We start from the raw sequence: 22,464 nt of genomic DNA on the forward strand, positions 1-22,464 counted from the left end.
AGGTCTGAGCCAAATTTTGAAGAATAGGATAAAGAACACCTTATGTCACTTTAACTGATATTCCAAAAGTCATTTTCTAGCTTAATCTGTAAAAGATTGGTTTCCTAGTTGCAGTGCAGATGTGTATTAAAATCTTGTAACTGAACTATTGTATGCTGTCATCTAAAAGAGGAAGCAGTGCTGAAGTAGATTAAAAGCAGAAAGCATGGGCATATTGCCACATATATTAGATGGGATCTGAGATCCGGAGTTCATTTTGAATGCAATTTAAAAGATTGGAGTTTAGGATTTAAGACCATAAAGTAAATTTCTAAGTGTCAAACTGTAGATACAACAGATTATTTTATATTGTTTAAGAAGGAACTGCAGATGCTGGAAAATCGAAGGTACACAAAAATGCTGGAGAAACTCAGCGGGTGCAGCAGCATCTATGGAGCGAAGGAAATAGGCAACGTTTCGGCCCGAAACGTTGCCTATTTCCTTCGCTCCATAGATGCTGCTGCAACCGCTGAGATTATTTTATATCTTGTTCATATGCAAACACCAATTAACTGGTTTACATAGTAAAGGTGCCCCCCAAACTGTTAGAAAGAAACTTTTAGAAACCAAGAACATTTTTAATAAAATATTGCAAGATCAAGTTTAAAATAAATCAAAATTATAAAAAGTGCAGGTTCATAAAGACCAATTTATTTACTCTGATTTCTTCTTAGTCATTCCCTTGGCACTTAGAATGATTCCTCCACTCCAGTTCTGTGGGTCCTGAAGTGGACCTTGAAGTCACTTTGGAATGGCCAAACAGGGGTGTGTAGGTGGGTCAGCAGTGTCGTCAGCAAACACATTCATCAACCCATCTACATTTATGTCCAAATTAGTTAAAAGATCGCAAACAGCAGAGGTCCCATCACAGATCCTTAGGGAACTCCACTGGTCTTAGATCTCCAGCCAGAATATCTTTCATCCATTACACCCCTCTGTCTTTTATGAATAGGCCAGTTCTGAATTCATCCAACAAAGTCACTATAAATCACATGCATCTTAATCTTCTGGGCCGGCCTAGCACGAGGGACATTAGAAAAACCCTTACCAAAATGTGTACAGCATCCAACTATCTGCCTTCATTGACATCCTTCATCACCTCCTCAAAACACTCAATTGTTAGTAAGACATGACCAGCACATGCAAAGCCATACTGGCTATCCAAAATTAGCCCATTATCTTCCAATTGGGAGTAAATACTCTCTTGAAGAATTCTCTACAATAGTTTCCTTAGCACTGATGTGACATTCACCAGCCTATAGTACCCTGGATTCTCTCTACTTCCTTTCCTATACAATGGAACAATATTGGCCACCATCAAGTCCTTCGGGTCTTCGCCTGCAGCTAGAGATGAAATAAGGATCCTCATCAAGGCCCTACACGATCTCATCTCTCTAAATAACCTGGATTAGAACCTATTAGACCCTGGGAACCAATCCACCTTAATGTTCTCCAAGAGCCTCATCACCACTACCTTCTTGTAAACTGCCAGAGCATATTTGTATTCATCCACCTGGTCCTCCAAATCCTTCTCGGTAAACACAGATGCAAAGTACTCATTTAACACCTGCATCCTCCGACTCCAAGGATATATACCCTTCTTTATCCTTGAACTGTCCCTACCTTCTCCCTGGTCACCCTCTTATTTTTGGCCATTCTAACCACCCGCATGAGATATTTCCTATTCACTTTATATTCCTCATAAGCTTTGTCTGATGGCACGTTCTGAAACTTGACATGTGCTTCCTTTTTCTTCATGGCCAAGTTTACAACCTCCTTGGTCAACCACAATTCTCTTACATTGCTGTCCATATCACTCCTCTTTACTGGAACATGTTGAGCATGCACTTTGATCAGCCAGCCTTTAAACAACTCCCACATGTCAACTGTACACTTACCCAATAAATGCTCTTAATTTATCCTCCCTAGCTCCTGCCTAATGACATTGTAATCTGCTCTATACCAATTAAGTACCTTCCTCCAATATCCCGATCTATCCCTATTCAAAACAATCTTAATACTTTGATCACTATATCCAAAATGTTCTTCCACAGTAACATCAGTCACCTGGCTAGGCTCATTTCCCAATACAAGGTCCAGTATGGTCCCTCTTTGCATGGACTATCCACTTACTGTTTATGCAAACCTCCTTGGATACACCTAACAATTCTGCCTCATCTGATCAACTTGAAATGAATAGATCCCAGTCAATGTTGGGGAAGTTAAAGTCACCCACTACAACAACCCTGTGGTTCTTGCTTCCTGTAATCTGTCTACATATCTGATCCTCTATCTCCCATTGGCCATATCATCTCATGAGTAACTGTTTCTTTCTTATTTTTGAGTAGAATGCACCCTCCAGTATGTCCTCTCTGAGTAAGGCTGTGACATTCTCCCCGATAAGTAAAGCAACTCCTCCACCTCTCTTATCTCTCTATAATGTCGGAAACATTGAAACCCTGGCATGTTGAATTGCCAGTCCATCTCAAGCAATTTCCTATAATAACCACAACATCCTAATTCCAGGCACTGATCCAGGCTCTAAGTTCGTTGAAGTAAACACACTGCAGCCCTTCATTATCACCATAGTCACGAACCACTCCCTCTGCCTGTCCTTCCTTTGAGAGTTACTCGTCATAACCTCCACTTTCTCATCAGACCTTCCATTTGCTGACCTGTTGCTCTGGTCCCCTCCCCCCCCCCCCCCCCCCCCCCCCCCCCCCTCCCCCCTCCCCTAACATTCTAATTTAATTTAAACCCACCCAAAGAGCACGAGCAAACCTCCCTGTAAGGATGGTGGTACCCCTCCAGTTCAGGTGCAACCCTTCCCTCTTGTACAGGTTACCTTTGCCCCAGAAGGGATCCGAATAGTCCAAAAATCTGAATCCCTGTCTACTGCACCTAAACCATGTAGTCATCAGTCCAGTCCTCCTGTTGCTGTCCTCACCAACACGTGGCATCAGTACTAATCCAGAGATTATCAGCCTGCATTTTAACTTTTTGCTTAACTTCCAATATTCACTCTGCAGAATCTCGTCCCTTTCGCCACCCGTTTGATTTGTGCAGACGTGCACAACACCTTGTGGCTGCCCCATCTCCCTCTTAAGAATGCTCTGTGGGAAATTTAAGACATCCCAGAGCTTGGCACCATCAAAGCAACAGATCGTCCAAGAGACCTGTTTAATGCCTCAGAACCTCCTGTCTGTTCCCCTAACTAATGAATCTCCTATCATTACTGCTCTGCCTGACTTCACCCTACCCCACTGTGCCTTTGAGGCAACCCTGGCCGCTGCTGGTCCCCTTAATGATCAACCCCTCAACAGTATCCAAAAGCATATACCTATTTTGCAGAGGAATGGGTACAGGGGATTTCTGAACTCACTGCCCACTTCCTTTTCTGGTGGCCACCCATTTATTCTTTGCCTACAACTCAAGTGTGACCTCCTCTATCACTTCTATCTATGACTTGCTCACTTTCGCAAACAAGCCCAAGGTCATCCAACTGCAGCTCCAGTTCCCTAATGCCATCTTTAAGGAGCTTCACCTGACTAATGACCCTATCAGGTTCTGTAGAATTCAATTTTAAAGTGCTTTTGAGTCTTACAGTATGGAAACAGGCCCTTCGCCCCAACTTGCCCACGCCAGCCAACACGTCCTATCTACCTGCATTTGTCCATATGCCTCTAACACTGTCCTATCCAATTTCAATTCATTAGATTATCTGTAACAAAAACAAACTTGTGTCCATAATTATAAACATGAAACTAAGCTTTTGTGACTCCAGACCCATGGGAATGTGGTGGATTCTTAACTGCCTTCTGAAATGGCCTAGCAAGCTACTATATATCAAACTATGATAAATCTTAATTAATGCAAAACAGATGGGCCACTTGGCACAACCGAGGCAACAGATTTGGCAAAGAAGCATACATTCCACTTCATTCTGCCAAGTTCTTCTCAGCAGCTCTGCCTCATAGCACCAGAGACCTAGGTTTGATACTGACCTTGGGTGTTGTCTGTGTGGAGTTTGCACATTCTCCCTGTGACCACGTGGGTTTCCTCCAGGTGCTCCCACATCCCAAAGACTTGCAGGTCAACCTTTCCCTCTAACCCTATTCAATTCTAATCCAGGCAGCATTCTATTAATCCTCCTCTGCACCCTCTCTAAAACCTCCACATCTTTCCTCTATTGGGGCAACCAGAACTACAATGCAATACTCCAAATGCCGCCAAACCAAAGTCTTTAAGAGCTGCATCATGACTTCATGACTCTTATATTCAATGCCCCTGGCAATGAAGGTGAGTATACCATATGGCTTCTTAATCAATCTACTTGTGCTTCCACCTGAAACATTTTGACAGGTAAATTGATAGAATAGGTTTAGAAGGATATGGGGAAAACCACAGGCAGTTGGGACTAGAGAAGGTGGGGCATGTTGGTCGGCATGGGTAGATTGACCTGAAGGGTCTGTTTCTGTGCTGTATAACTCTATGATCTTCTGTGAGCTATGAACTTGGATTCCAAGATCCCTCTGCATATCAACGCTTTTAAAGGCCTGGCCATTAACTGTATATTGCTATAAATCTCTTATTCTCTATACAGCAATTTCATTCCAAAATAAACTGAACATTCATCGCATCTGGGCTAATGATTCACAACCCTATTAGCAAAGGTTTTTCCCTTTATTATCAGAAATGTATGACCTTTTGTTCTGGCAAAACAATCCTTGTTTTCTTTCATGAACTGAAATCCCTCAGCACCCTCCGGCCTAACTCCCTATTCTAACTTTTAAAAACGAGTTGATTTAGTTTTACTTTTAGAGGTAAGGGCCTGTCTCACCAGCATGCGACTGCATGCGGCAAGCGTGACCTAACCTGGTCGCTTGAGCCGTACGGCCTCGTGGGGCCGGCCCCACTTTGATTGCCGGAGCCGTATGAAGGTGTGCGGGGTTGGTCCAGACATCGCGCGGGGCTCTGAAAAACTGACACTGTCCAATAATTCCAAGCGACCACGGCCTGTCGGCCCGCAGCCACATTGAGGCTGTATGCAGCGTGTCGACGCCGTACGCAGCGTCTTGACGGCGTATGCCTAGCGCGTGGCGTTGCGCGATGACATCACCGCCCGGCGTGCCGTTGCATGATGACGTAACCGCCCGATGCCGTGCGATGTCCAAATTCAGTCGGCCTGCCTCCTGCCCAGCTGATTGGTGAGTATGATGTCGGGACCAGCCCTGCACAACTCCAGACGGCTCTGCGGTTGGAAGTGGGACCGGCCCCGCGAGGCCGTACGCCTCAAGCCACCACGTTTGGTCGCACTAGACGCTTGCAATCACATGCTGGTGGGACAGGCCCTGTACAGAAAGGAAACAGGCCCTTTGGCCCAGCGAGTCCGCATAGACCAACAATCACCAGTTATCCCAGTTTTGCATCCTACAGACTAGGGGCAATTTAGAGAAACAAACTAAGCTGCATGTCTTTGGAGTGTGGTAGGGAAACGTAGCCACCGGAGAAAAGCCCATGCAGTCTCAGATAAACTCCATACAGTCAGGATCGAACCCGGGTCTCTGTCGCTGTACGGCAGCAACACTACCATTGTGCCACCCCTTCAAACTGTTGGAAACTAATGGCAACTATTGGAAACCAAATCCTTAGATTAAAGGCAATGTTCCAATTAGTTTATTCAAATGAAAAGTAAATTGAAATTTGCCTCAGCAGTTTATGATGTTGTCTTAACTGTATTCTCCGAAGTATTATCACACGATTCAGTTACAGCATTAATACTGAATATGGGGTTTAACCACATTTTTCGCCCTGATTTCATATATACTAGTTAAAATAATGGAATAGAAATGAATTTGTTCCAAGGGACTGGGTGAAGAATTTGAGCCTAGTACTCTGCATCCAGTTGGCAAACATTGTGTTGATCACTAGTAAAGAATATACAATACTCACCAATTAATGTCTGGTCTCCAATGCCAGCAATCACGGAATTGCACTCGTGCACTGAATTCTTCAGACCAGTGATTTCATGACCGTATGTCATTAGAGTTCCATTCATTTGGTCTAAGTAACTCCACAGATCACCAGCATGATTATCCAAAGCATCCTTAATAAAATCCAGACTGGTTGTTACTGCATTCAGTTTGCTGCACACACTCTCCATTTCAGCTACTCGCCTGTCAACCTGTAACACTTCCTTCTGGATGTCCTGAGCATTGTGCTTGCAGTTGTGGAGGTCGGATATTATCCTGTGGTTAATTCGCTGCAGATCTCCTTTGAGTTCATGGACACGTTTGTCATTAAACACAAGCTGGGAACCTTGGCTATTCAATATCTGTTGCATCAGATGAACTTCATCTACCATCTTGCGTTCATGCTCATCCCAGGTTGAGTTAACATTTGCAAAATCCTCAGCATACTTGCTGACAGCCTCTTTGATCCCTTTTAGTGTTCTGTTAACAGAGCTGATGTTGATCTTCAGTAAAGTAATTTCTCCATGCACGCCACTGGATTCTTCTTCTTCTTTAATTCTTCGTTGTATTTCAAACATGGAATGGTTGAGTTTATTGAGTAGGCCAGAGTTCTTATCTAGCTGGGTCACAATATCTCGGCAGTTTTTCTGGCAGCCATCAATATCTGTTCTGAGAATGTCAATGCTACTAACAACTGAGATGCAATCTGTTGGACACAGATTTTCCAGGGCAATAAGTCTTGCCTCCAATTTATCCAAATCGTGGTGAGTTTGCTTTTTAAGCAAGGCAACTTCTGTTTCCAGCATTGGGATTACCTCTCCCTCCAGGTTTGCAGGTGTGGTTACGTTACTTAACTCTTCAATGATAATTGTAACTTGACCCTCGATTTCCTTTAGCTTATCATGCAGTTGAATTTTCATGCCATCTAATTCGACTCCAAAATGTCCCTTTATGTTGTTCTCAACAGTCAAACAATTGTCTTCTATACTTCGCTCTGTTGCATTGATTTTAGCCTCAATGTAATCAAACCTGCTGTCATAAATATTTTCTACATTAATGGTAGAAAACTGTGGGAGTTCATTCTCAAATCGAGTTGTTAGTGAACTTTGATAGTTTGAAATTTCATGTATGTTCTGTTCCAGGGTATTGACTTTTTCCATCAAATAGTTAACTGTGTCACAACAATTTTCGGTTACAGGTAATCCATCAATTTGAGTCTGTAAATTATTAATCTCCTTTTTTAGGTCCAATTCTTTCCCATCTATCGTTTCCTGAAGCCTTTGGTTTATGTCTTTCTGTTCATCACATTGCTGTTGGACCAACTTTACCTTGTAATCACAGACAGATTGCACATCTGTCAATTTGTTTTCAAAGCCATCTAATAGATCTGCTCTGAACTTGGTGAGTTTGGTATCTATGTAAGTATCAATGAAATCCACAGTTGCTATAGGCGAAGAGGGTCTATTAGCCTCCAGTAGTTGCCTGAGTTGCCCATCATGGCCAATCACCATCCCATGAACTTCATCAAGCAAGTCACTCTTTGTTTTCAATACATCCTTAACCTCGGTCACCTTGACGACCAAGTCTCCCATTGCTGGTGGATATGTGGGTTCTCCTTTACCCAGGCTTTCTAGGCCATCAGTTATATATCCAAAGCCTACTGCGGCATCAGGGTATTTAAGATTATTCAGCAAAGAAACAATCATTTTGTTGGTGTCCTCCTGAATTGCGAGCCTGAGGCTATCACTTATTCCACTAACCATTGTTTGGAGTTTCTCAAATGACTGTGAAAATCGTCGCATTTCATCCTCTAAACGGTCTATTCGTTCCCCGTATATATCCGGAGCTTTAGGGCCTAGAAAGGACAAGTATTATAAAATTAATACACACAAATTGGGATAGAAACATAGAATCTATGTCTTTTTGCCTTCAATTTTCATCATAACGATGAAATAAGAAGGATGCAAGAAGAAACATGTTGCATGTATTAATAGAAATCAACTGTGTGGTTGATGCTCAATTGAATGGAATCACATTTGACTCCCATTTCCTGGCTCCCAACATACATAGAAACATAGAAAATAGGTGCAGGAGTAGGCCATTCGGCTCTTCAAGGCTGCACCGCCATTCAATATGATCATGGCTGATCATCCAACTCAGTATCCTGTACCCGCCTTCTCTCCATACCCCCTGATCCCTTTAGCCACATCTAACTCCCTCTTAAATATAGCCAATGAACTGACCTCAACTACCTTCTGTGGCAGAGAGTTCCAGAGACTCACCACTCTCTGCGTGAAATTTGTTTTTCTCATCTCGGTCCTAAAGGATTTCCCCCTTATCCTTAAACTGTGACCCCTTGTCCTGGACTTCCCCAAATTGATGAAACAAATGTGCCTAAATTTAATGTTTATTCTCCACAAAGTTGTTAATAGAAGGACTTAATGTAAAGACTGATTCATCAAATGGAAATACACAAAAAATGCTTTTGATTATAAGAAGTTCAATTTCCATGGGCTTGAGCTAAAGTGATCTCTAAGGCAACTATGAGTGGCTGCTGGACACAAATGCTGGTTTAAATAAAAAAGACACAAAGTGCTGGAGTAAATCAGCGGGTCAGGCAACATCTCTGGTGAACATTTGCTGTATGACTATGACTAACATGGATAGGAGATGTTTCGAGTAGGAACATTCTGATAGGTGACACTCCCCCTCTTCCCCCCCCCCCCCCCGCCCCTCAGATGGAGCAACAAGGATTACTGCACACACCCTCCATTTCAGCTACTCGTCTTTGAACCTGTAACACTTCCTTCCGGCTGTCCTGAGCATCCCACCAGCTCTTTACTGGTGAAAAAGGGCTCGATGGTGCACGTTGCAAGTAGGGAGTGGGATTGGAAGTTGGGCCTCTAAACGGCCCGGGAGATGGTGGGAGCCGGGGATGTGTCAGTAGATTATTCCACTGACATTCAGTTTGCATTTGTTTAAGAAGGACCTGCAGATGCTGGAAAATCGAAGGTACACAAAAATGCTGGAGAAACTCAGCGGGTGCAGCAGCATCTATGGAGCGAAGAAAACAGGCAACGTTTTGGGCCGAAACGTTGCCTATTTCCTTCGCTCCATAGATGCTGCTGCATTCGCTGAGTTTCTCCAGCAATTTTGTGTACCTTCAGTTTACATTTTCTATTGACCTTATTTAAGTTTCTGGCACTCCATGTTGCTTTAGAGATATACATGAGGGATGTCATTAGTGGACGAGGTTGTATTGCCATTTCAATATCGTGTGCCATTTGTTGATCCAGTAAAACGGATAATCCAGAAAGGCTCTGGAACCGAGGGTGCCAGAAAATCGGCGTTCAACTAATACCTTAATACAGAACATCTTCCAAGTATTACAAGTCCAAGCTTAACTTGGCTAAAGAGAATATATTTTTTACATTGTAAAATTTGAATCAGAAATTAGAATTTTTTTATCTGATTGTTTGAATATGGAAATTAAACAACGGAACTGGGGAATTTGTACATGGAATTCCAAGACAGATTCTCTAGTAAAGTGCCAATGATCATCAGCCTTCTCATCAATGATTATATTGAGTCAAACAAGTGGCTTGTGTGCATTCTTAATATTTCAGTAATTGTGAGATTTCTCACACTGCTGGCATAACGTGGTTAATAGTAAAGATATTTTCGATGAAAGTTGAAGGAATTAAAACCAAGAGGCTGAAGTCACAGTTTGTCAATGGTACAAAACGGGTGGCTGTAAATTGGCTGTTTTTTTTACATACAACCCCTTTTTTTCAAGCCAATAGAAAAGGGATTTAAATGGCCACAAAGGGCTGGAGTAACTCAGCGGGTTAGTTAGCATCTCTGGAGAACATGGATAAGTGTTGTTCCGGGTCTGACATGTTGCCCGACTCACTAAGTTACTTCAGCACGTTGTGTCTTTTTTGTATACAAGCATCTGCAGTTCCTTGATCCTAGATTAAAATGGCCTGCTAATTAGCTTTCACTGTGTAATTCCCAAGACTATAACCAATCTTATATGCAAATCTTCACTAAGACTTAAAAAATCAATTTACCATTCATGATTACATTTTAATTCATTATTTTACAAGATGTGGACAATGCTGGCAAGTTACTGCTTTCCCTGTTTTACAGCATCTGCAGTTTGTTGATTTTCAGCATATTTTTCTGCTTGCTTAGCATTCCTTGATGTCTTGATTCTATATATTGTTGCCTGACATAACAATAAAAGGATATTTATTGGAAGGAGTCGTTTTCTCCAGAGATGCTGCCTGACCTGCTGAGTTACTCCAGCATTTTGTGTCTCTCTTCAGTGTAAACCAGCATCTGCAGTTCTTTCTTACACATTCTTAAACAATAAAAGGATCGTTTTCCTACCCTTAACTCCATCAAGATGCAAATGAATAAAAGATATGCAAATAGAAATAGAGTAACCAGCTTTAATCACACTAGATTAATCCTGAACTAAAAAATTGTTACTTCATAAGTTACAAGTATGCTACAACTTAATAAAAAATGGTTATTTCATTGTAAGATTAGTCTTCGAGTTTCTTGCTGATTTGTATTGGATTCAGCCCCCAAGCGCATTTTTATAAAACACTTCATCTATAGTTAAAAAAAGGACAATTTTTGTTGATGACATTAATGCTTACCATAATAACCTTTCCTTGGTCCTGGGTGTGATGGTCCAAGTTCAGGAAGCCCCATGGGACCTTCCTGGCAAGCTTCACCAGAATACCCTGGACAACATCTCCATTCCAATTCTGTCACCGTCTTGTATCCAATTTTATATTTAGGTCTTAGAAAAGTCCGATACCTGTATAAATAAATTGTTGTTTTTTGTCATCGATAAAATGTATTACAACTGGGCAGTTGAAATTTATAACCAACTATGTATTTTGCACTGTAGCAGCACTCAGAAAGTTCAGAAAGTTTTTTCACACAGAGAGTGGTGAATCTCTGGAACTCTCTGCCACAGAGGGTAGTTGAGGCCAGTTCATTGGCTATATTTAAGAGGGAGTTAGATGTGGCCCTTGTGGCTAAGGGGATCAGGGGGTATGGAGAGAAGGCAGGTACGGGATACTGAGTTGGATGATCAGCCATGATCATATTGAATGGCGGTGCAGGCTCGAAGGGCCGAATGGGCTACTCCTGCACCTAATTTCTATGTTTCTATGTTTCCTACATGACATGGAACCATCGGCAAAAGTAGCACCATTCCAATTAAATACTTCTTAATCAGTACAATGTATTTGTGGCATGTTAAGGATGTCATTAGCATGCTTTTACATTTCCAGATCATTCAGATTGGTGGAAATTGGGTTAAAGAGATGAAAGATTGTTTTTTTTCTTGTCAGTTTGGAGCCAAATTGAATATGATCCTAACAGGATATGCACTGAAAGTTAATCCTGATTCAAATATGCAGAATGTGTTCTTTAATACAATCAGCCTCAATCTGAGCACAGATAGAGTGGAACGAATTACCTTTATTTTTGGGTTTCCTTTATGCAGTTTCCAAACTTAGCCCACAACATCGATGGGAAAACAAAACGCTTTATTTGGAAATGCATGAGTATCTTGGGCTTTAGCGTCCTTCGGCAACTTTGAATACAACTATTATTATTAAATCTAAATTAAAGGACAACTGTGAAATTCATTACAGCACCTGATTGATCAAAGTTGCTTAGCTTTCTTGATTGTCTTAAAATAGCTGGTCAAATTAGGCAATGAGTTTTTCATTAAAATTAGACATATACTGTGGTTACATCAGGACACACAAGGGGGAACATATGAGAACCGGGTTAAGTTTCTCAATCAGACCAACCTTTACTTCCCATGATGTTTATAACTGAATACTCCAAATTTAACAAAAAACAAATGCAATTATTTTACCCATAATCCGATGCTTAATGTGGAATTTATAAAATGCCTGTCAATGCTCCCAGCTATGCTGTTGGGAATCCCTCTATACAATGCTAAATTATTCTCATGACACAGAAGGTGGTCATTTTGGTCCATTGAGTCTGTATGGATTCAGAAAGTAATTCCTAATCCCACTAATTTTCCCTGTAATCTATTCACCCCATATTCCCATCAACTACCCCCAGATTCTACCACTTGCCTACAAACAAGGGGCAATTTATAATTGGTCATAAATACCAATTTGCAAGGACCTAGAGGAAACGAACAAGTCTTTTAATGTTCAAGATGATCAGGTATGTTTTTTTTTTGTTCATTAGATTTTAAGTCAGAAATGCCTTGAATTCAAAAATGTGTTGTACAAACTTCTGCTACAGCAGATGTAACATCTGCAGCCCAAATTGGACCGGTTGCTGCTGCCCGTCATTCATGGGGCTCAAGGTAGTGTTTGGAAAATGATGTTTGTAGTAACAGAACTTGGGCAAAACGGTAATTTAAAGGGGCTGACCCACTTGGGCGACCTAATTGGTGAGTTTAGAAGAGTTTAGGAGAGTTTGAAAAAAATGACATGTTGAAGACCTCCTTCGACTACGTTGAAGACCAGCTACGACGAGCTAAGACTAACTTTGGGAAAATTGGACATCGAATAGTGGAGAGTGAAGACGACCTCCTTCGACCTCCCTTCGACTATGATGAAGACTATCTACAATACCTTTGACTACCCTCGATTACCTACGAATAACATGCCGACCTACTTCGACCTACGAGTAAAAAAAGTATTGATTTTTTCCAAGCCGACCTTTTTTAGTGGTCCTTTTTTAACATATTGAAAAAAACACCGCGACCTAGCTGAGGCCTCGAGTATGCGGAGACCACTCTCGAGCATGAAGGAGAGTTAAGAAGACCTCCTACATCCTCGTGTCGACCATGCTGCGAGTACGAGTCGAGGGCAAACTCGCCAGAACTCGCGGATTAGGTCGCCCAAGTGGGACAGGACCCCTAATGTGAAGTATTTTCACAAATACACATTTCAAATTTTCAACTGCTTTGCTCTTGGTGACCAGCACATGACTGAACTGGAAATAGCCTTTAAAAAAAATGTTGAGGCACCACTGTGCTAATAGAGTCGGCATAGCAATTCTCTGTATTCATTCAAATTTATACATGGAAACAAAATTTCCCTTTTGCATCAAATTATGGATCAGTGAATCTTAGTCCATGTTGGAAAGAAATTTAGCTCTTCATGTCTTGGTCAGCTCTTTAATAGAGCTATTCAATTAACCACACTCTCTACCCATTCTCCAAGCTTTTCAATACTTTTACTTTCCTTTTCAAGTATACATTTAAATGATAGAAACATAGAAACATAGAAAATAGGTGCAGGAGTAGGCCATTCGGCCCTTCGAGCCTACACCACCATTCAATATGATCACGGCTGATCATCCAACTCAGTATCCTGTACCTGCCTTATCTCCATACCCCCTGATCCCTTTAGCCACAAGGGCCACATCTAACTCCCTCTTAAATATAGTCAATGAACTGGCCTCAACTACCTTCTGTGGCAGAGAATTCCAGAGATTCACCATTCTCTGTGTGAAAAATGTTTTCCTCATCTCGGTCGTAAAAGATTTCCCCCTTATCCTTAAACTGTGACCCCTTGTTCTGGACTTCCCCAACATCGGGAACAATCTTCCTGCATCTAGCCTGTCCAACCCCTTAAGAATTGTGTAAGTTTCTATGATAACTAATACTGAATCAGCTTCGAACCATCTTCGAGGCAATGCATCCCAGATTGTAACAAAAGTTGTATCAAAGCTTCCATCAGCAAACCTGTGATTTTTTTTGCCAGTTATCTTAAATCAGTTTCTGATCCACCCAGAAGTACAAAACTTATCACAATTGTCACATTCCCTTAAATATCTCTGTTCTTAAAAAGAACTTTTTAAAAAATCTTCATGTTCTCATACATACACCATTAAAAACAATTCCAAAGTGTTGTGACTAATTTTGTGTACTTAAAATGATTGCATGACAAAATACGCTAGTTATTTTTTCAAGATCGGTCTTGACTGCAGTCTTTGTTCAATTCAATCTACAAGACACTACAAATTGATCTTAATGCAATTTCAACATGCTAATGGCGGTAGGGAGTCACATTAATGTCACGAAAGCCATCAAAAGACGATGGAACACGCTATCTGTTGCGAATAGGTATTGTACTTATTATACCTATACAGGGATGTCCGCTGATCCTTTGTTGCCCACTAGAGGCCGCAAAAGCACCAGAGTTCACAAGCTTCCACCAAAGAGGCTTCCACTCCCTCAAAGATAAATGATCATGTGCAGTGCAGTGCAGGGCGGTTTCTTCGTTCAAAAACTCAACCCCTTTATTCAGCGTAAATTACTCCAAGTTTGCGCACCAGTGCATAAAAACACTGCGGCTGTTTGACTACAGTTCAATCTACTAGTTCCCATAGTCCTAAATATCTAATATTACGCGAGGAGGTTAAATGTAAATCAGGTCAACCCACTCAATACAAACTACAACTAAACACCACGCCAGTGCATATTTTGTACATAGTAAACAAAGTTGGTATTGCTTGCTAACTACGAAGTCCAGTTATGAATTTGGAGTTTAAGGAATTTAACATCAATCAACATCCATTAATTTCCCCCCACTGCTTAAACGTTATTGTTTTGGCTCGGATTAAAACGTGTCCCTTAAAACGTGACGGATGGAGGCTGCCGTCAATATAAATCTGCAGAGTACACTCCGCCGTGACAGGGACTCTAAAAGTCTATTGTGTTCAGAGCACCACTAGACTGGAAACTGTCACGCGGTGGAATTGCGAATTCGCAGGCAGTTTCCTCTCGGTTGGTGTTCGGTTCTTTGCAGCGCTGGGGGACTTACATGACCACTCCTGGGCACTTGATTTGACCCCAAGTACACTGATGGTATTCGGCTTTCACAAAAGTATCTGTGCCATCCAGCATCGTACAAGTGATATTTTTCTTCACAACGTAGGCACAATAATTCCTGCAGAAAAACAAATCACGCGTTTATACATTTCCTTACACAAAGTGCACATAGCATAAATCAAACGAGCTTACTTTTCCAGAAAATGGTGCAAATGATCTATTTTATTTTGGAAAACAAGAACTTAGATTGAAAATGTAGACAATAATCGTGGACATGTCTGAGTTTGCGTCCCAGTTTAGTTCGCGTTTAGTTTTGCAAAGTTCGCGTCCATTATACACTACAGAAGATAGGCTGAGGTTTGAAACGGCGAGGGGTTTAACAAGTATTTAATCTTTCAGCAAAGTAGAAGGAACTCACTTCTGCCGGCCTGTGCTCCGCCCTGCTCCCTTCAGACTGGGACTTGTCCCTGAGGTGAAGAGGTTATAACGGTACGGAACGTAGAAATTACCCTTGGCATCGAGGAATGTGAGAAGGGTCAACGCCACAAGGCAGGAGAGAATCAGAGAAGAAGACGCCAACGCGCTTTTTAACATCGTGACAGCCTTTTAATATCCAGATGAAACGGCGCAGCCCAGTCGAAGCCGTCCCTTCACTGGAAGCGGTACAGAACTCGTCGGCCGCCTGAGACTCGGAGCAAGTGAGCATCGGCTGAGAAACAACAAGGAATGGGGCGAGGGGACGGAATTCAGCAAGCGACAGCGACACACACACACGGGGTCAGAGCCTGGATGCGGGACTTTGCTGAACAGGGGGCGATTGATGAGCCATTAGCTGTGGTCCTGAGTCTATATTGCCGCCAGCGCTCGCCCACCTCCACAACTTAGCGGACTCGTGCGAGTGGGCGTTTCGTTGACATTAGAGCAGTCGTAACCCTCGCCACCACCCCCCCCCCCCCCCCTCCTCTCTCTCTTCACCAGCACTACCAATGAGGGTGCAGTAACCTCTTCCCTCCTCCCCCCTCCAACATAGACACAGGCACCGGTCGCCAGCAACGCGCACTACCGTTCGGACACACGCCAACCCTTTTATCTTTCTTTCCAAACCCAGTCCCCGGTTTTAAAGAGAAATTGTTTCTCCACCTCCTTCCCTCCTCCTCAACGAAAGACCCCCTGACGCAAGTCTGCAGCGCTGTACAGGATTTTTCTCATTCAGTCACTGACTATTAGATGCACGGGCAAACCCACAGGTCGTAATAGACTCCATCTAAGTGAGAGAGCGAAATGTTTTTTATAAAAGATCAGCCGCTTGCCCAGCAGCAGCAGCAGCAGCAGCAATGAAGTAACGTGTTAAGTTGATCGGACCACTTGCCTACCTATATACAAGAGGCAATGTATAATTGTTAATAATACAAATTTGCAAGTAACCAGAGGAAACAAACAAGTCATTTAATGTTCAAGACGATCAGACATGTGTTTTATTTATTCATTATATTTTAAGTCAGAAATGCCTTGAATACAAAAATGTGTTGTACAAACCTCTGCTACAGCAGATGTAACATCTGCAGCCCAAATTGGACCGGTTGCTGCTGCCCTTCATTCATGGGGTTCAAGGTGGCATCTGCTCCAACTTTTTGGAAAATGATGTCTGTAGAAACAGAACTTGGCCAAAACAGTGACTTAATGAGAAACATTTTCACGAAGACACATTTATTTCAATTTTTCAACTGCTTTGATCATGGTGCCAATTTTTAAGGTGTCCAGCACATGACTGAACTGGAAATAGCCTTTGACAAAAATGGTAAGGCACCACTGTGCTAACGGAGTCAGTAGCAATTCTCTGTATTCATTCAAATGTATACATGAAAACAAAATCTCCCTTTTGCATCAAATTATGGATCAGTAAGTTGTTCGGAATTTGTTTTTAAGAAGTGGTTTGCGTATTGTGAGATAACTGTATTTTATTTGGTTTGAAGGGGTTCTAATATACTTGGCTGCAGGTTTTTGAGGAAGAAAATCTAATCTAAGAAAAACGGAAAGATAATTTGTACACAGTTTGTGTATTTATATACGTAACTGTCAAAGGTGGCAGTGGGAGCAGGAATGTGAAACTGCAGGGAAGTGAGGGAGAGGGCTACAGCTATGGTTGGTTCTGATACCACCCCCCAAGCTGCAGAAACGGACTGGTCACCGTCTCTCCACCCCAGCAGTGGGAAAGGCGTTACCGTGCCGCAGGGGAAAGGGCTTACATTGTTCGAAGGAATAAAGTCGAACGTCAATCAACATCTCCACGGCCGAATGGGTACATTGCCACTATAATTGATATAAAGTGTACTCTGGAATCTACTTTAGTATAGAGATTCTGCCATTCACTAAGAAAAGGGATGCGTCTTCCATCGACTGTAGAGGAAGAGGGCGAAATGGTCATACAGGCCGAAACAAGCCCCACGGCCCAAAGCGACTGATAATCAACGGGTCCTTCTGTGAGACTGTCGATGCTAGAATCTTGCCAACAACAAACCGAACCGCTGGAGGAACTCAGTGTTCAAGAAGGAACTGCAGATGCTGGAAAATCGAAGGTACACAAAAATGCTGGAGAAACTCAGCGGGTGCAGCAGCATCTATGGAGCGAAGGAACTTCGCTCCATAGATGCTGCTGCACCGGCTGAGTTTCTCCAGCATTTTTGTGTACTTCCGCTGGAGGAACTCAGCGGGTCAGACTGCATCTGTGGAGGGAATGGGCAGCCGACGCTTCGGGACAGCGCCGTTCTTCAGAACTGATTTACTCGGCCAGAAACCATCGCATGTGCGTTTCTTTCCACATATGCTGCCCGACTCGCTAAGTTCCTCCTTTGATTAATACAATCAGCTGAAACCCGTCCACAATGGCTTGTTTTCTCCAGTGATCTGGGAGCACCATTGAAATTAATTTGCGTCCGTTCCATTTAAACCAAAGGGTTCAGCAGGGAGACTGAAGGGTGGCAAATGTTGTGTCTCTTTTTAAGAAGGGCGGCAGGCAAAAGCCTTGGAACAGTGAGCCGGACACCGCAGGCGACACGGTGACGCAGTGGTAGAGCTGCCTTTTACAGCGCCAGAGACCCGGGTTCGATCCTGACTACGGGCGCTGTGTGTACGGAGATTGTACGTTCTCCTCATGACCACATGGGGATTCCTCCGGGTTTGTAGGTTAATTGGCTTTGGTAAATGTGGTAAATTCTCCCTAGTGTGTAGTGCTAGTATACGGGGATTGCAGTTCGGCACAGACTCGGTGGCCAAAGGGCCTGTTCCCACGCTGTATCACTAAATGAAACTAAAACAGATAGCCAGCAATGTGGGAGGAGTGTCTAATTTTTTGAGGATGTGGCCAAAAAGGTTGATGAGTGCAGAGTTGTAAACGTTGTTATACATGGGTTTCAGCAAAGCATTGGACGATATTCCGCATAGCAGGCTGCTCTGGAGTGTTAGAATACACGGAATCCAAGGAGAGCAAGCGGAATGGTTAGCAAATGGGCTTCATGGAAGGAAGCAGAGGTTGATGGCGGATGGTTGCTTATCGGACTGGAGGCCTGTGACTAGTGGTGCGCTTCATGGTTCTGTTCTGGGTCCCATTGCATTGTTTTTTTTTTTTTTTTTTTTTTTTTTTTTTTTTTTTTTTTTTTTTTTATTTATTTATTATTATTTTTTTTTAATTTTTTTTTATTATTTTTTTTTTTTAATTTTATTTTTTTTAATTTATTTTTTATTTTTTATTAATGCAAGACATAATTTAATTCAATTCAAATTACGAGGTTGAATAAATTTTATCCAAACGTCTCTCCCAGATGCGATAAATGTTTGTTTTAAAAAGCTAATATAACACATTCATTTGTAGGATGTACAAAGTTGAATACATTTTGGAGTGATATATTTGATATATTTACAAAGCTTTTCAAGTCAAGAATAGAACCCAAAACGGAATGGATTATATTTGGAATAATAGGAGAAGATACCAATTTAAATAAAGATCAAAATGTTTTTTTTAATTATGGGTTAATAATTGGAAAGAAATTGATACTTAAACTTTGGAAAAATACAACCACAACAACTGTTAAAATGTGGATTAGGAATATGATGGACATAGCACGCCTTGAAGAAATGAGACTCCGACTAATAGATAAATATGACCCATTCTTAAGGAGTTGGTCTCCTTTCATCGACTTTTTGGAATCATGTGATGCAGCAGTACCGTAAAGATATTCCAGGACGATCACTGGTTGGCACGGGCTTAGTGGGCCGAAGGGCCTGTTTCAGCACTGTATCTCGAAAGTCTAAAGTACTTCCTTAATATCTGTTGCATCTTGTTCTTTCTCCAGCTGTGATTACAGATTTCTTTTTTTTTTTATTTTTATTTATATTTTTATTATTATTGGAGATAAGTACATAGTCTATTACATCATTACTGTCTTACATTTTTAAAATGATAACATTGACAGTTATTATTACATTGTCTCCAATATTTTTTACATTTTTCTTCGTTTTTTTTTTATAACTAGATAGAACTAAAAGGATAGGTGAAATAGAGGGAAAGAAGAGGGAAAAAGAGGGGGAAAATAAAAGGAAAAAAAAAAAAAAAAAAAAAAAAAAAAAAAAAAAGGAGAGAGGGGTGAAAAAGGTAATTAAGGAAGAATGGAAAAGTTTGTTTAAGTTTAAAGACATCATTCGAGATATGTTCGTATATTTCAAAGTGTAGTATTTCATCCAATCTTTAGTCCGGGTGCTAGTCAGGTTCCTGTGCTGAACTATTCTGACCCTTTAAGTACTCAATAAAAGGAGACCATGTTCCAACGAATAATTCCTGTTTGTCCAACAGGGCAAGTCTAATTCTTTCCACGTTTAAGGTCTCCGTCATTTCTATAATCCACATTCTGATTGTGGGGGCCGTAGGGCCTTTCCAAAATTTTAGGATTAATTTTTTTCCTGTTATTAAACTGTAATCGATAAAGTTTCTTTGTGTTATTCTAAGTGTTTGATTTAATTCTAATATTCCGAGTATTATTAATTTTGAGTTTGGTTCCAGTTGTGTTTTGGTTACTTTGGATATTATACTAAAAATATTTACCCAAAAATTTTTAATTTTTGTACAGCTTGTAAACATGTGCGATAACGTAGCTTCTGAATGTTGACATTTATCACATATAGGTGAGATATGTTGAAAAATTTTATGTAATTTTGTTTTGGCGTAATGTAACCTATGTATTACTTTAAATTGTATTAGAGAGTGTCTGGCGTTTAGTGAACACTGATGTATGTGTTGTAAACTTTCTTCCCAAGTGTCTTTCGTTATTACCTGATTTAATTATTTTTCCCATGCTTGTCTATGTAAGTCCGTCATAGGGATGTCACTGTCTAATAAGATATTATATATAAAATATATTAATTTTTCTGTATTAGGATGCTTATTCCAACATTCGTCAAGAATCTCTGGGTTTCTATTTCGAAAGTTTTTAGAATTTGATTTAACATAATTTCTAAGTTGAAGATATCTGAAATAATCATTCCCTCGAAGTCCATAAACCTGTTGCAACTCCTGAAATGTCAAAAAAGAGCCTTCCTTGTAAAGGTGTCCCATATTTTTAATTCCATTATTCTTCCATTGTGTAAAACCCCCGTCTAAACATGAAGGCTTAAACAATGAATTATTCACGATTGGGAGAGAAAGAGATAAATTATCTAATTTTAATGTATTTTTTAATTGTTTCCAAATTTTTATAGCACTAAATATTATAGGGTTTTCCCTGTAAATTTTCTTGTTTAATTTGGACGTAGCAAATAATATCGAACCAATGTCATAAGGCATACAATCTTCCTTTTCCATTTTTAACCAGTCTGGTTGCTGGTCTATTTCTCCCAACCAGAAGTTCATATTTTTAATATTAACTGCCCAGAAATAAAACAAAAAGTTAGGTAAAACCAAGCCTCCATTATTTTTTGATTTACACAAGTGTCTTTTGCTTATCCTATGATTCTTATAATCCCAGATAAAATCATTAACAATAGAGTCCAATTTTTTTAAAGAAGTTTTTTGCCAGGTATATCGGAATCGTCTGAAAAAGGTATAATATTTGTGGTAAAAAAATCATTTTTATGGCATTAATTTTGCCAACCATTGAGATAGGTAATGTTTTCCAGTATTGGATATTCTTATGTAATTTATTCAATAATGGAGGGAAATTCGCTTTAAATAATGATGTATATATCTTAGTTACGTAGATACCTAGATATTTAAATTTTTCATTTACTACTTTAAATGGGATTGTTGTATTATCTGTTTGTTATGTTCCCTTATTGGCATAATTTCACTTTTATTCCAATTTATTTTGTATCCTGAAAGTGCACCCAATTGGTTTATTAGTTTTAATAGGTTTGGGATACTAATTTCTGGTTTAGTGATGTAAATTAATACGTCATCTGCATATAAATAAATTTTATTCACTGTGTCTTTAGTGTTATACCCATATATTTCCGGATGCCCCCTAATTCTTTCTGCAAGTGGCTCAATTGCAAGTGCAAATAGTAATGGAGATAACGGGCATCCTTGTCTACAACCTCTAGATAGACTGAATTTAGATGAAAGTCTTTGGTTGGTAAGTATTCTAGCCGTAGGATTTGTGTATAGTAGTTTTATCCATGTGCAAAATTTCTCCCCTAGCTGCATCTTTTCCATCACCGAAAATAAATAAGGCCATTCGACCTGATCAAATGCTTTTTCAGCGTCAAGTGAGATTATTGCTAAATCTTCATTAATAATTCTCTTGGTATATATAATATTAAATAATCTTCTTAGATTATAATATGAATACCGTTTCTGAATAAAACCTGTTTGGTCAGGGTGTATTAATTTATTTATCACTGTACTTAATCTACGTGCTAGTATTTTAGTTAGTATTTTCTGGTCTGTGTTCAGAAGTGCAATTGCTCTGTATGATCCCGGATCTTCCGGATCTTTGTCGGCTTTAGGAATAAGCGTTATTATAGACTCATTTAAGGTGTCTGGGGAGTTTCTGTTGAGTGTAAACGTAATCATATAGGCTTTTCAAGCGTGGGCTCAGCAGATCATGAAATTTTTTTTAAAATTCTGAACCTAATCTGTCTGGCCCTATTGCCTTACCATTTTTTAGAGAGACAATAGACTCCTCAATATCCTTTATCGTATTTTCCCTTTCTAATAATTCTCTATCATTTACATCTAAACCTTTTAATTTATATTTTATTAAAAAATCTGCTATTCCTTCTCTGGTTGTGCTACCGTTTTAGTTGAATAAAGGTCATGATAGTATTGTAGAAATCTATCATTTATATCTTTGGGCATTTTTTAATAATTCTCCTGTCTCTGTTCTAATTTTATGAATTATTATTTTTTTCCCCTTCCATTTTTTTCGCAACTGGCGTGCTAATATTTTTTTTGTGGCTTGTCTCCAAATTCAAACTGTAATTGTTTAGTTTTTTTGGTAAAGTTTTATTACTTGTTCTGAGTACATTTTATTTAATTTATATTTCAGTACAGCAATTTTATTATGTTTTAACGTAGATGGCGTTCTCGCGCGTTTTCTATATCTAGTA

General features: G+C 40.4%; 1 protein-coding gene across 2 annotated transcripts in view; it reads right to left on the bottom strand.

The window, feature by feature from the left end:
- LOC129707361 (EMILIN-3-like) overlaps positions 1-15,613 on the bottom strand; it is a 33,249-nt gene extending 17,636 nt beyond the window's left edge. Inside the window, exons 1-4 of one of the 2 annotated variants that reach the window (XM_055652342.1) lie at positions 15,378-15,613; positions 14,861-14,986; positions 10,682-10,845; positions 5,992-7,866 (exon numbers count right to left, since the gene is read on the bottom strand). In XM_055652342.1, the coding sequence (XP_055508317.1) occupies positions 5,992-7,866; positions 10,682-10,845; positions 14,861-14,986; positions 15,378-15,574 (2,362 nt within the window). In that variant the 5' untranslated portion in view covers positions 15,575-15,613. Of the gene's footprint in view, positions 1-5,991; positions 7,867-10,681; positions 10,846-14,860; positions 14,987-15,286 lie in introns of both variants that reach the window. The other variant, XM_055652343.1, reaches the window with a different exon arrangement.
- Positions 15,614-22,464: the final 6,851 nt, after the last annotated feature.

Source organism: Leucoraja erinacea, chromosome 21 (assembly GCF_028641065.1).
Source record: "Leucoraja erinacea ecotype New England chromosome 21, Leri_hhj_1, whole genome shotgun sequence".
Taxonomy (NCBI): domain Eukaryota; kingdom Metazoa; phylum Chordata; class Chondrichthyes; order Rajiformes; family Rajidae; genus Leucoraja; species Leucoraja erinaceus.